Source organism: Eurytemora carolleeae, unplaced genomic scaffold (assembly GCF_000591075.1).
Source record: "Eurytemora carolleeae unplaced genomic scaffold, Eaff_2.0 scaffold1440, whole genome shotgun sequence".
Lineage (NCBI taxonomy): Eukaryota > Metazoa > Arthropoda > Copepoda > Calanoida > Temoridae > Eurytemora > Eurytemora carolleeae.
This window is the reverse complement of record NW_019397326.1, coordinates 65,415-80,446: the sequence shown is the minus strand read 5'-3', so window position 1 is coordinate 80,446 and position 15,032 is coordinate 65,415. Positions and strand designations below refer to the sequence as shown.

Below are 15,032 nucleotides of genomic sequence, written 5' to 3'. Positions count from 1 at the left end.
CAGAAGGATAATGCGGGAACAGATGAACTAGTTAGGACGGAATATGTACAGAGTACACTGTACAACATTTACTATTAAGAGAGATGTACAAAACTTAATGAAGGGAGGTGTGTGTACTAAGTACTGTGTACTAGATTAAAGGCCTAGTTTTATCATACAGAGGATGGTTAGGGTTAGCTCCGGTCCGGAGATACTAGGAACTAGAACTAGAACTGGTCGATATTCAATATAGAAATAGAACTGTTCTACATCCAATGTAATATCTCTAGGTTAGAACTAAAACTGTTCTTTATCCGGTTTGAAGTGAAACTTGATACGTCCCATATCCAGGTTTGATCTAAAACTGTTTTATCTCCAGGTTAAACTCGAGGTGTTTTATCTCAAGGGTTTAACAAGAACTGCTCCACGGTATGATTAGAACTCTTCGTCCCATCCTGTGTTATCATCTGGAGGAGGACCTTCAGGATCCATTGGATACTCGTCAAAGTTTGATGTATCCAGGCTGGATCCTATGCTAGGCATAATAGGAGGCTGAAGAGTTCTCTGCCTTAATCCTGCCATATAAGAGGTTTAGAATATCAATTATACGATTATTATAAACGAGAATTTTAATCAAAAAAGATCTATAAATCTGTAGAACAAAAATTTCTAAAGATAAATATAAATTATTTTTGAAAAATTATAATATAGATAATGGCACTAAGTAATATAGATAATGGCACTAGAGATAATAGAGATAATGGCACTAGAGATAATATAGATAGTAGCACTAGACATAATATAGATCTTACCTGCACAGCTTCTTGATAAGCTCCTTCGCCCTAGCGCTGATGTTCCTGGGGAACTCTATCGCGTCAATCCCCTTGAGGATGATATTGTAGGTCTTCATAGGATCCGTTCCAGTGAAGGGAGGTGTTCCTGTGAGGAGTTCAAACATGAGAACTCCCAGGGACCAGTAATCTGCTGAGATATCGTGTCCCTTGTTCAAGATTACCTCAGGAGCAACATACTCAGGAGTTCCACAGAACGTCCAGGTCTTACGACCAACCTGGAGAAAACAGATATATTCAGAAACTGTAAAATTCAAAATAATTAAAATTATTATCTATCAATTTAGCAGAATCTCATATCGTTTTCCAGGCGCTTTAGAACTGTAAAACAAGAGAAGTAGTTCTACCAAGTTTACGTAGTTAAACTATTTCTTACTGTTTATTAAATTTGGTCCCAGAAAATTAAGTAAATTCGAACATTTCTTAAATGAGTAGGCTGCCTCCTATACAAAGTCTATTAATTGATATATCTAGATTAATAACTAACTCTACCTGGAGTTTCTTAGCGAACCCGAAATCTACAAGTTTAACATATCCTTCGGCATCTAGGAGAAGGTTCTCAGGTTTCAAGTCTCTGTAGATGATGCCTCGACTATGAAGGTAGTCGAATGCCTCTACGACACATGAAGTGTAGAATCTTGTTGTAGGATCGTCAAAGTTTCCTCGATCCCTGATTAAAAAACGGGTTTATAAAACATATGTTATTATTAATAACTAATCCTTGAATTATTCATCTATGTAATGTATTAATTTATAAATATAAGTCTGCTGGAAATATTCTCAATATAAGGAACAAGTGTTTTCGTATACAATACACAGCATAACGGAATATGTATTAAAGATTATTAAAATTTAATTTATATTTGAATGTTTAAGTAAAACCACCTGTAAAAAAAGTTATATTTTTTATAAAAAATGCATATATTTTACTTGACTCAAAACCAAGACTTTAATCTTTTAAATCAACAGACATGTACGTTTAATAACTATTCAGCACTCAATTTTAGCTTTAGCCTTTTAAAGGTAATTGGCAAAATTCTCAAGGATTTTTGCGAAAGAGTTTGCAATCCGTACACCACTTTTAACATAGTTTTATAAAAAAAAAGATTGAACCCTAGGTATACCTGAGAATAGTCCATAGTTCTCCTCCTAGACAGGACTCCTTGAACCCTAGGTATACCTGAGAATAGTCCATAGTTCTCCTCCTAGACAGGACTCCTTGAACCCTAGGTATATACCTGAGAATAGTTCATAGTTCTCCTTCTAGACAGGACTCCTTGAACCCTAGATATACCTGAGAATAGTCCATAGTTCTCCTCCTAGATAGGACTACTTGAGCCCTAGATATACCTGAGAACAGTCCATAGTTCTCCTCCTAGACAGGACTCCTTGAACCCTAGATATATACCTGAGAATAGTCCATAGTTCTCCTCCTAGACAAGACTCCATGAGCATATACAGATACTTCTTATCCTTGAAGGTCTTGAACAGCTTGACAATGAAGTGGGAGTCAGACTCCTCCATGATCTCCTGCAAAAAGAAAAGAATTAAAATAATAAAAAGTTATTTAAAGATTTAAAATGTTCATACGTTTAATGGAATTAAATTGAATTGCCGTGATATTTTTATTTATTAACTAGTTTTGAAACACAGGTTTACCAGAATATCAAACAGAGATTACTACTTTATATATACGATACAGATTCATAATTGCAGACAAAAATACATATGTAATATGCATACAGTTCTTGTTTATGGTTTACCTAATTATTTTACGTAAAAACGTTGAGGGTTAAAATAATTGGAGCTTGAAATAATTTTAAATCCATGTTTATTGTTTACAATATAATCGAAAAGCAGTATTTTTGTGTTTTATTTTATGAGAGCTTATGTAGCATAGCTTGATTCCTGGACTAGACTTCTATAGAATCTAAAACATTATCAGAATATTTATTTATTTGAATAGTTGATAGTTGGGGATTTTGAAAAGGTATTTAAGGAAGTTTAAGAATTAATGTTTATATTTCTAGTTGGATAAATATATAAACAAGACACCTCCCCGGTCCTCCTGTATCAGAATATTAGTCAATTATAAAAATAATGTTAAAAGCTTGTCTGGAAAATATATATTTTTGTTAAAATAATGCTGATCAAGCTGATATTTGATTTAAACAATTAGATAGATAGATAGATAGGTTAATAACCCCCTCGGTTAAATCTATTTGATGAGCATGGTGTTTATCGATATACGACCCTACTCCGACCTTACTCCGATTACAATTTTAGAAAATTTTCAAATGCATTGATAAACGAGGCTTGAACCTGCAAAACTAGATCTTAATTTAATATTTTATCGGTCATCTTGTAGATATCGTAGATATGATGTTAAAGTTGAAGAGTAAATATCAAATTACACTTTAACCTAAACCGAGCTAAATAGGTCGGAACTTTTATACTCTGTCATTTCTTAGCAATCAAAGTATCTTGAGTTTAAGTATATTTTATCTAAAACGGATAATAAACCTAAAGTTTTCTATATTTCTATTTACCTGTCCAGCTACAACACTATTTATGGATTTTTTTTTACTTTTCAGCAATAACTATAAGATACGACACGCCCCGGAGAATAACCTCATTTTACAATAAAATTAATCCTATCAATAAAGTAGAATTTTTTGTAAAAAAGGTGTATATTCTTCTATCAACAACTCTTTACCTCACTGTATATGGGTAGATAATCAAGTTAGACCGTTATTGCTTAGTTTCCATTAGATTTAGATTTTTCGTATTTTCTAGTTTATGCAATTGTACATTAAATAATTAGTTTAGCGTGATCTATGTTACCTTCTCACTCATGATATGCTGCTGCTGCCTGGTTTCAACAATCTGATTTTTCTTCATCTGTTTGAGAGCAAAGCTTCTCTTCTTCTCATCTCCAGCAACCATCACCAACTCAACCCTGATATATTATGGTTTAAATACTATCAATAAGAAGATGAGGAAACCATCACCAACTCAACCCTGATATATTATGGTTTAAATACTATCAATAAGAAGATGAAGAAACCATCACCAACTCAACCCTGATATATCATGGTTTAATACTATTAATAAGAAGATGAGGAAACCAAGAAATTCCGTATTTCTTGTGATATATCTCATTCCTGTACTGTTAAATGTTTTATTCTTTAACCAGAAAAAAATAACGAAAAGTGAGTGACCAGCAATATATGGTAGTGTTATGTCTCAATGAATCCTAAAAAGTTTCTCCCCAATACTACATTCTCAGTTCAACTACCATACTTTGCCGGTCACTCCCTTTAAGTATTAATAAAGCTCTTCGCTCATATTCAAATGTCAGCTATAGCTGACTAAACGGCTGAACCAAATTGGCTGAAATTTTGTTAGGGAAACCATGGGTACCCCGGGGGTAAGCTAAAAAAAATTAGATTTTTTTCAAAATTTTAATTTATTTTTTTTTAATTTGATTTTTTATTCCACTGGCAACGCCGGTCACTTTATTAGCTAGTTAAGTAATAAAATTACACTTAAAAGGATTGTCACAAGTTTGTAAGAAAATTTGATTGAGACATCTTCGTTTCCTTATTTGAAAATAGAATAATCGCATCTTTTTACAAAAGTTGGTTTGCAAAATAACATAGAATACGACTAATTAGATGGTCAGTATTGGACCCAACGTTTTTTATATAAAAATTGACAAAAGCATGGTCCCTACTTTTAATAATTCAACCTGTAATAGTTTTTGACAGAGCAAGAAAATATTTGTATAATTGAGGGATTATGCATTGACAATTCCCTCAAGTGTCTGTGTGAGAGGAGGGGGTCGGGATTTTAAACATCAGCTGTAATTTAGTTAATTGCTTATAAAACGATGTTCTATAAATGAAAATAAATGACAAAAATGTGAAAGATAGAAACATATTAGAGATTGAAGTTTGCAGCAACATATTGAAATATGTTAAAAATACTATAAAGAAAAATTTATTTCTTTATTTTATAACCAATTTTGATTAGAATACTATAAAACTTAATATTTATGATTTTTTCTAATTACCAGAGCCTGCGATTTAAAAACTTCGGCTCGAGCCGTAATTCCTTAAACCCGACTTTTAGACCCAATCTTAGACTCAACTCTGACGACAGCTTGGGTCACGTGATTGACAGCTGCAAGATCTTCGGCTCGACTTAAGGAGTTAGGCTCAATGAAAATAAAACCGACCATGGTTGGTTTTAGAGGAGAATAAGGCTCAATGTTGCGTCTTGTTTTCATAAAAACTGGGAATGCGCCAATTCCTACCATGAAAATCCGCCAAATAGAATATTAAACCGGTTTTTTAAATTCAACTCTGTGGAAAATAAGATGCAACTTGAATCCGAAAGCTCAAGTCGTAAATAAGGTCCAACGACAGCTTAGACCTGAGCCGTATTTTCCCAAGTTTTTTTAAATCGCGGGCTCAGAGTTCACAACTGTACTTATTATCGTATTTAGTTGCAAAACTGCTTAGCAAATAATTTAACAGATAATAAAATTAATAAGCAAAAAACACTTGTGAACAAAATTATATTCCTGTTAAAACACCGTTTGAAATATAAGATTGAAACATTTAATTAATTTTTCAAGTTATTTGTTTTTTTTCTCAATAGTTTTTTAAAATTAAAGACCTTTTTTAAAGGAAGTTCATATATATATAAGTATGTTTATAATGACCAACCTGCCAAATCCCCCTACCCCCAGAGTAGCGACTATTCTGAGATCTGATAGTTTCAAATTCTTAAATTCCTCTTGAATTCTAAACAATTTAAATAAAGACAATAGACGCGTTAATATACTCAGATAGATATTCAGCTAGACATAAACATAGTTAATATACTTAGATAGATATTCAGATAGATATTCAGCTGGACATAAACATAGTTAATATACTTAGATAGATATTCAGAGAGATATTCAGCTAGACATAAACATAGTTAATTTACTCAGATAGATATTCGGATAGATATTCAGTTAGACATAAACATAGTTAATTTACTCAGATAGATATTCGGATAGATATTCAGTTAGACATAAACATAGTTGATTTACTCAGATAGATATTCGGATAGATAATCAGCTAGACATAAACATAGTTAATTTACTCAGATAGATATTCAGCTAGACATAAACATAGTTAATTTACTCAGATAGATATTCAGATAGATATTCAGCTAGACATAAACATAGTTAATTTACTCAGATAGATATTCGGATAGATATTCAGCTAGACATAAACATAGTTAATTTACTCAGATAGATATTCAGATAGACATAAACATACTTAATTTACTCAGATAGATGTTAAGTTAGATATTCAGTTAGACATGTAGATAAACATAAACATATTTAGTATATTAAGATATTGACATGTTTACAGATTTTATTCAATAATCTGCAGATTGCAGCATTAAAAACCAATAAACTTGTTTTTTATATAATAAAAATGACTTACATGTTTTTCCTAATGGAGAGGTCGACATACTTCTTCTTTATCTCCTCCAGGTTGGAGATCAGATGAGCAAAGGACTCCCTGAAATTTTATAATTCTAAGTTAAAACGATTTTTTTGCGAATTAATTTTAATAAATTTTGCGGATTTTAAAATTAAGTGATTGACAACTTAAAAAAAATTATTTTATATCTTCAAACTTATAATAAATATTAATTATTTCCTTATATTTTATTAAAATCTTCAACATAAAATTTATGCTTATTTACCTATCTATAACCAGGCATTCTACCCCTGCGGCATCATCTGCAACAATATTCGCAGTTCTAACCTCCTCTCCGCTCAACGCCTTTTCTCCGAAGAAATCTCCTTTATGAAGATTTCTAATAAATTTCTCATCCTCGGATCCTCCCTCCTTCTTCGTCACTTTTACCTTCATAACAATATTCAGGTCAAATCACACAATAATATTTAGGAATTTCAACCCACATTTTTAAAAAGTATACTTATTATATTTTGAGAAAATTAGAAAATTATTCTTAAAAATCGTAAAAGAATTAATCCCTATATCTTTGCAACCCATTTTGTAGACCTTTGATATTTCAAACTATGAATTCTGATAGAAAATTATAGTTTGTGGCAAAGACTCAATTCCTTTTTTGTTTAGTTGGTCGTTCTTGAGAATATTTTAGATTAAAACTGAATTTCCAGGTTTATTCTCTTGACAATAAAGCCAGAGCTAACTATGAGATTAAAGGCAGCTGAGGTATTGCATATAAAGCATTTCTCAAGTTTCAATAACTCGGCTGAAAATATTTTGTATATCACAAAAAAACGGTTTAAAACTGAACAGTGCAGTGTTACAAAATATTTTTAGCTTTTCCAACAATATTTTTTCTTTAAAGGAAATGTACGCGTAATTTCATGTTTTTTTTCCCTTAAACTGTTCATTTTCATTTGCGGGTTCTCTGCGAAAATATCTGGCGCATTTCTTGTAATAGAAACAATAGACAAATTATCTAAATTAACCACTTATATTTTATCTTCCACATTTTTGATCTGATTAAGGTTTCTAGACCAGGTACAGTTGTAGATCGGGCAGTGCCATCTTATCATTAAGGATCACTTGAAATGTCGCTTACAGTCCCTTTAAAGTAATTGATCTTTCCTTGTAAAACTGAACTTGATATCCGGAACCCAATTTTTTCAAATTAAAAAAATTAAATAAAATTGATTGAAAAATTGTTTATTACCCTGCCCTTGCTGATGATGAAGAATGTATCTCCCATGGCTCCCTGCCTGATGATGTACTCCCCCTCCTTGTACGTCGTCTCCTCCATCACGTCCGCGATTTTGATCAAGGTCTCCTCCGGCAGGTTGACGAAGGTTGGGACGGATTTGAGGAAGGCGGTGTACTCCGTCTGCTTGACCATAGCTGTTCTCATCATGATAGTTTGGAAACATTGACGTTCTATTGCCCATAGTTTACAGTCGGTAGCAGCTTAACAAATAACAATTAAACCAATGGGACTCATGTGACTTAAACATTTTGTCTTTAACACAAAGAATAGTTAGTTTTTTATGTGGAATTACCGATACGACTTAGAAATCTCGTCCAAGAGTTAGAAAAGCAAACTTGTTTGGTTGCATATAAGAATTTTAAAACTTTTTTCTTTCTTATCAATAGCTTTTTTAAAAATGTGTCCAAATATGCCACAAACCCTGGTTTATTTTAATGAAAAAATTCTATATTGGAATTTCTCGATGCATAAAAACATGTGAAACTCCCATGAGTGTGCTACTTGATCTCATTTTCAAATATATAACACTATTATCTTAATATCAACTTTCATCTTAAAAGTAGATATTTATGTTGTGGAGAAGAAAAGTAGACTTTAACCTTGAAAGATTTTGAACTTTAAATGCTACGGTTGACGAATCCGAAGTGTAATTTTTTATACACTGATCTCACTTACCAAGGTTGATCCAATAGATATTTGAATAGATCAAACCAAAAGTCTGTTAAATGAAAGGTTTTCGAGTTTTTCCAGAACAGTCGCACATGATACAAGAATCTTTCCGCAGATAATAATTGATATAGGATCAACCTGGAGCACCGGAGCTGATAATATATCAAGGAGCAACCTGGAGCACCGGAGCTGATAATATACCAAGGAGCAACCTGGAGTACAGGAGCTGATAATATATCAAGGAGCAACCTGGAGCACCGGAGCTGATAATATACCAAGGAGCAACCTGGAGCACCGGAGCTGATAATATACCAAGGAGCAACCTGGAGCACAGGAGCTGATAATATATCAAGGAGCAACCTGGAGCACCGGAGCTGATGATATACCAAGGAGCAACCTGGAGCACCGGAGCTGATAATATACCAAGGAGCAACCTGGAGCACCGGAGCTGATAATATACCAAGGATCAACCTGGAGCACCGGAGCTGATAATATACCAAGGATCAACCTAGAGCACCGGAGCTGATAATATATCAAGGATCAACCTGGAGCACCGGAGCTGATAATATACCAAGGAGCAACCTGGAGCACCGGAGCTGATAATATACCAAGGATCAACCTAGAGCACCGGAACTGATAATATATCAAGGATCAACCTGGAGCACAGGAGCTGATAATATACCAAGGAGCAACCTGGAGCACCGGAGCTGATAATATGTCAAGGAGAAACAGTTGGAGGATCGGAGATGATCACGCTTTAATTACCTTTAATAGTGGCAGTCCTCTGGCAGTTGTAAAGGATTGCAAGTTCTCCAAATAGTTTCCCAGCCGACATTACGGACAGGAACTTCTCCTCCCTCGACACCTCAACCTTACCCTCCTCCATCACGTAGACGATACTACCGATATCTCCTTCCTTGATGATCAGGGAACCCTTGGCGTACTCCATCGGGTACATCACGTCAACAATCTCCTACAACAAAACATGGATCAAACCAGAATAAAAATCTTGAATGGGGAAATATTACGTAAATAACATCCCCCCCTCTCCCCCTGATATTGAAAGATAAACGTGTTAGTAAAATATTTAGTAAACTATAGTTTGCCTAAGCTGATATTCTAAAACTTGATCAAATGGATTGATTAATAAGCGCTAGACCATATATGCTAAATCACTGCAGTTGGATAGAGTCCAAGACTGAAAATGCATGAACCTTGTCCCCCCCCCTCCACTCCTTCCCCTTCTAAGGATTCGATAAACATCACAATCAGTAACTTTAATATTTTTTCATTTTTAAACTTGAAATTAATCCAAGTTTAAGTTTATAATTTCAAACCTTGATTTGCGAGGTCTCTAGGTTCTTCATGAAGTCATTGTCCATAATTGCTCCTCGGATAAGATCCTGGGAGGCCTTGGACTTTTTATACTCCGGGAAGGTTTTATTAGTCAGGTCCTAGGATCAAATATTTTCACATTTTGATGTTTAAACAATATTTGCGGTAAAGAAAACTTTCTTCATCGATAATATTTATCTAAATTTAGGTTTGTCAAGTCTTAAATTGAATTCTAACACCAAAGAAAATTGCTTTGGATTGACTAAGTTTCAAATAATAATAATCATTTAAGTTGGAAAATTGTTTATTATTGATCTGATGAAAATAAGTTAATTTCCTGAATAGTTTTGAGGGATTGTGGTTCAGCTGAGATACCTAAACCTCGAGCAGTCTTCCTGTTCTTCTTTACAGGGGTAGAGGCCTAGAATTAGGGATATATAGGTTCAGAATAGGGTGATATGTAATAATATCGTGTAATTGTAATAAATATCGTGTAATTGTAATAAATAACGTGTAACACAATATTGATCAACATGAGCTACGTAATATGATTAAAACATGCATTGTGATTAGATTAAATACGTTTATATGTATCCATGTTACTCTTCTAAATACGTACATTCAACTTAAACTACACTATATACATGTGTGGAGATAGCCTAACTGCATTATATCTATCCTCGCATATCATAGAATTATGTACATTAAATTTAAAATACACTGTATATGTATCGAAATAGAACTTTTAATTATGTTGATTCATGTTAACTGTAACATAAGATATCTAAAATAAATTAGTTGGTTGATACTCTGCTTTGATTATGGTATTAGAAGAAATTTAGTCCTCGTTTAAACATATGAGCTGAGATTGTGTCCAGTGGTTTTGCGTTGATCGACCATGGACTTGTTTGATAGCTATGCTTATGTCCCTGTGTGACATTCAGAGCCGATGAGATTGTGCTCATTGGTTTGGCATTGATCGATTAAGAGCATGTTTGATAGCTACGCTTGTGTCCTGTGTGACATTCAGAACTGATAAGATTGTGTACATTGGTTTGACATTGATCGCTGAAGAGTTTGTATCCTGGTTGACATTTATAGCTGATTGGTTGTACCTGGATTGATACAGTTCTGGACGAAGTTTTAAGAGTACAGCATTTACTACAGATATAGGTTCAGAATAGGGAGATAAAGGTACAGAATAGGGAGGTAAAGGTTCAAAATAGGGAGTTAAAGGTTCAGAATAGAGAGATAAAGGTTCAGAATAGGGAGATATAGGTTCGGAATAGGGAGGTAAAGGTTCAGAATAGGGAGATAAAGGTTCAGAATAGGGAGATAAAGGTTCGGAATAGGTAGATATAGGTCGGTAAAATTAAGCTAGAATACACTACACAAGATACTAGCTAGACAGAAAGTACGAAAATAAGACATGGAACTATGAAAGCTAGGAATTTAAATGATTGAACGAACAGATATCTCCTTGATGTTTCTATACAATTTTTGTCTGTCTGTCTGTCTGTCTGCTGGGATGTGACCGACTTTTAACATATTTTACCAACACTTTGCAGAATCCACATAAAAAAGTTCTCACACAAAATTCTGTAGAGTTGCTTTAACTGAATAATTTAACGTGGGACAATTTGTACAAGAAAGTGTAAAGCATTAATTAATAATATTTTTTTCTTAAAAACAGAATGATGAATAAAATATTAAAAATTAACTTTTAAATGGTTCGTTATTATTATTTCTTTCATTATTTTATATTTTTTATCTTATTGTGACTGGTTTATTATTGCGTTACAGTACTATACGTTTTTTATCGAGTAAAGATATTTCCTTGACACATTGAATATACAATTTTTTAAAATTTAAATGATTTAATTTGATTTTGTTGAGTCGGCTTCAGTAGATATGTCTTAAGTAAACATGACTGAGATGCTAATACGATACAAGGATAAACATAAACATATAAGAAACATATCTAAGAGAGAGTTATAAAGAAAATGTATCTTGGAGTGAGATATAAAATTAAAACATATCTAGGAGAGAGAGAGAGAGTTAGAAAGAGAAAAACTTCTAGGAGAGAGAGAGAGTTAGACAAAGAATCCTTTCTAGGAAAGAGAAAGTTAGAATTAGAAACATATCTAGGAGAGATATAGAAAGAGAAACATATCTTGGAGAGGATAGTAGAGAGAGGAACATATGTAGGAGAGAGATTAAGAAAGAGAAACATATATATAGGAGAGAGAGAATTAGATCAAGATAAATATCTAAGAGAGAAAGAAAGAAAGAGAAACATATCTAGGAGAGAGTTAGAAAGAGAAACATATCTAGTAGAGAGATAGAAAGAGAAACATATCTAGGATAGAGAGTTAGAAAGAGAAACATATCTAGGAGAGAGAGTTAGAAAGAGAAACATATCTAGGAGAGAGTTAGAAAGAGCATATCTAAGGTGAGAAAAGTAGAGAGTAAAAGAGAGAAACTAATCCTAACCTGAGCAGTAGCGTCCTGTATGCTGAAGATTGACTGGTATTTGTCAAGCTGAGATCTGAGAGACATATTCTCAACCTGGACACGTATATTTAATTATTAAGTTCGTGCTGTAATCTAACTAGACAAGAATACAGTAGATGTACATTGTTTCCTCACGTCTCTACTTCAACAAATTTTGTTAAATGAAAATTTAAAATTTCTTAGAGTGAATGTTCATTGAAATCTTAATCATGCAAAGTGAGAGAAAATACAACATACGATTGTTTTAGGTTAGTTATTCCCTTATATTTTCTGTTAGGATAAAAATATTACAAAGTTTAATAAAAGCAAAATTTTACAGAAAACAGTGTAGAATCCTAGTTTTCTATCCTCGTCCTGTATCCTAGGTTTGAATCTTAGTTTTCTATCCTCGTCCTGTATCCTAGTTTTGCATCTTAGTTTTCTATCCTCGTCCTGTATCCTAGGTTTGCATCTTAGTTTTCTATCCTCGTCCTGTATCCTAGTTTTGCATCCCAAATGTTTATTTTCGTCCTGTACTCATCATAGCCGACTGTATCTATATTATAAGTAATAGTTTTTTTGTCCTAAATCCTAGTTGCATATATTCGTCCTGTATCCTAGTCATGCATCCAAGTTGTTTATATATATGTTCTGGGAACTAGTCCAACATCGTATTTTTTTATTTCGTCTGTTATCCATGTCCAATATCTTAAAGCTGTATTTTTAAATTATCAATTAACAAGTAAAACCCCCATCCTACTACTTATACACCACTCTAGAACTATTCAATCTTAACTTTAAAGATTGTGAATTCCAAGGTTTTGTATTTATATAAACTTGATGATAGCTCACCTCCAGCTCCCTAATCCTTGCATCCTTCTTGGCAAGAAGAGATTGCATTTCAACTATATTAGTCCCCATCCTTCCCTGCTCTTTAGATCAGCGTCTTCACAACCTCTAGTGTATCTGAACATAAAAAAAACTATGGGAGAAACAAATATAAGAAAACTACAGGAGGAAACTATTCAGGGTTACCAACAAAAGATGAGACTTCAGAGACGATTGTATGGAATTTGTTAAGTCCGTTTTCTAACATTCATGTTTTATTGTAGGCTAAAACTGGCATATTTTTGTGCTTAAAGGGAGGGTAAAGGAAAAATTAAAGGGGGTATAGGCTGAAATTGAGTGATACCCATGAGAGTTCTATCTGATGTTCCTGTCTCGAAAAATTGCTATAAAATTGTGTCAAATTTATACGAAAATCTATATAAATTAAATTTTGTACAAAAACAGTAGGTTTAAACGGATCATATTTAGCAAATACACAACCAATCTGAAAACAACGATATCCAAGAGGAGCCTAAGAAACTCCGTCTGTGTCACGTGACCAGTTTACTGCACTGCCATTGGTGGTAGTTCTGGGCACAGGATACGGATGTATAAATAATATTATCAATTTTATCTATTAAAAATGATAAATTATTAAATTCAAATAATAATAGAAGCAACCCTAAGTTTATTAGGCTCCTCTGGGATATCGTCGTTTTCAGATTGGTTGTGTTTTCGCTGAAAATGATCCGTTTAAACCTACTATTTTTATACAACATTTTTTATATAGATTTTCGTATAAATTTGACACAATTTTATATCAATTTCTCGAGACAGGAACATCAGATAGAACTCTACTGAGTCTCGATCAACTTCTAATATGGTTATAATTCAGCCTATACCCCTTTTTATTATTCTTTTACAGTCCCTTTAATCATTTAATAAACCATCAAAATACTCAACTAAATGCAGAAAACAAAAATCATCATATTTTTTAAGTTTCAGGTCGTCTTCATTGACTCATCCTATGTGGGTAACCCTGTAGAATATAAAAAGAAATTATGGGCTGTCATAGAATTAAAAATGTATGCATAGCAAGATAATTCAACTTGTTGCTGTGCAATATTGAACAATTAATTTGTTATCTTCTTCTTATTATCATTACTAAACAATCCATTAAAAAACATTCATGAATTTCTTATTAATATATTTTAGTAATTCATCAAAATAATTTTGTATTTTTATGTTAAAAACATTCTAAACATACTTTTAATGTTCTTTGTTGAAAGTAAGACTCATAAAACTGTTGAAATGACTATTTGACTAAATGTTATTAATTAAAGGTTAAACTATTTACATTATAACAAACTCAACTGCTCAAAATATGTATTTAATGTCGTCTTCCAATTCCACAGTTTTACGGGTTTCATTGGTCTTTTTGGAAGATATATATAGTTTTTGGATTTTTCCATTTTTCTAGATTTGTTGATTTTATTTCTTACTTTCATCATTGACAGATAAACGCAGTAAACTAGGCTGGATTTATATTCTGTATGCACACCTGACGCTTTTATTGACAGATCTTTTCAGATTTGACGCTTTAATCCTTAATACAATAGAGGAGAGAATTGACGCATTTATTAAGAAAATAGACAGACACGGCAGAAAATCTGGAAGAAATGAATTGAATTGAATGATTCTAGAAACTATCTGAATTGTTCAGATCTATAAAAACTAGATAATTCTAGAAACTATATGAAAAGCTGGAAAAGTCTAGAACTATGTCTCCTTAAAAAGAGCTGGATAATTATTAAAACTAGATAAAAGCTAGTATATTAGTTGAAATATCTAAACGGTTGGTATTTCTAAAAGCTAAATAGCTAAAAGATGGAATATTCTAGAAACTACATGCAATAAAAGCTAGATGATTCTAGAAAGTTCTGGAACCTATCTAGAACTAGAAAACTTACTTCCTTAGCAGTTAAAAATCTGATCAAACCACAAAAGAGATTAAATTATCTTTGATTTAATACACATTGGTATGTTTACTTCAAGCTATCATCTGAGATCTCA

At 32.8% G+C, this 15,032-nt stretch overlaps 1 protein-coding gene across 1 annotated transcript; it reads right to left on the bottom strand.

Moving 5' to 3' along the window:
• Nucleotides 1-768: 768 nt before the first annotated feature.
• Nucleotides 769-13,097, bottom strand: LOC111713529 (cGMP-dependent protein kinase, isozyme 2 forms cD4/T1/T3A/T3B; the record flags this gene model as incomplete). The annotated part of the gene is given in 13 exon segments (XM_023488403.1): nt 769-1,048; nt 1,323-1,500; nt 2,239-2,360; nt 3,675-3,789; nt 5,564-5,641; nt 6,338-6,415; nt 6,603-6,766; nt 7,587-7,834; nt 9,069-9,276; nt 9,641-9,757; nt 9,976-10,059; nt 12,132-12,206; nt 12,984-13,097. Coding segments are annotated over 13 exon segments (1,797 nt in total). The 3' UTR covers nt 769-787.
• Nucleotides 13,098-15,032: the final 1,935 nt, after the last annotated feature.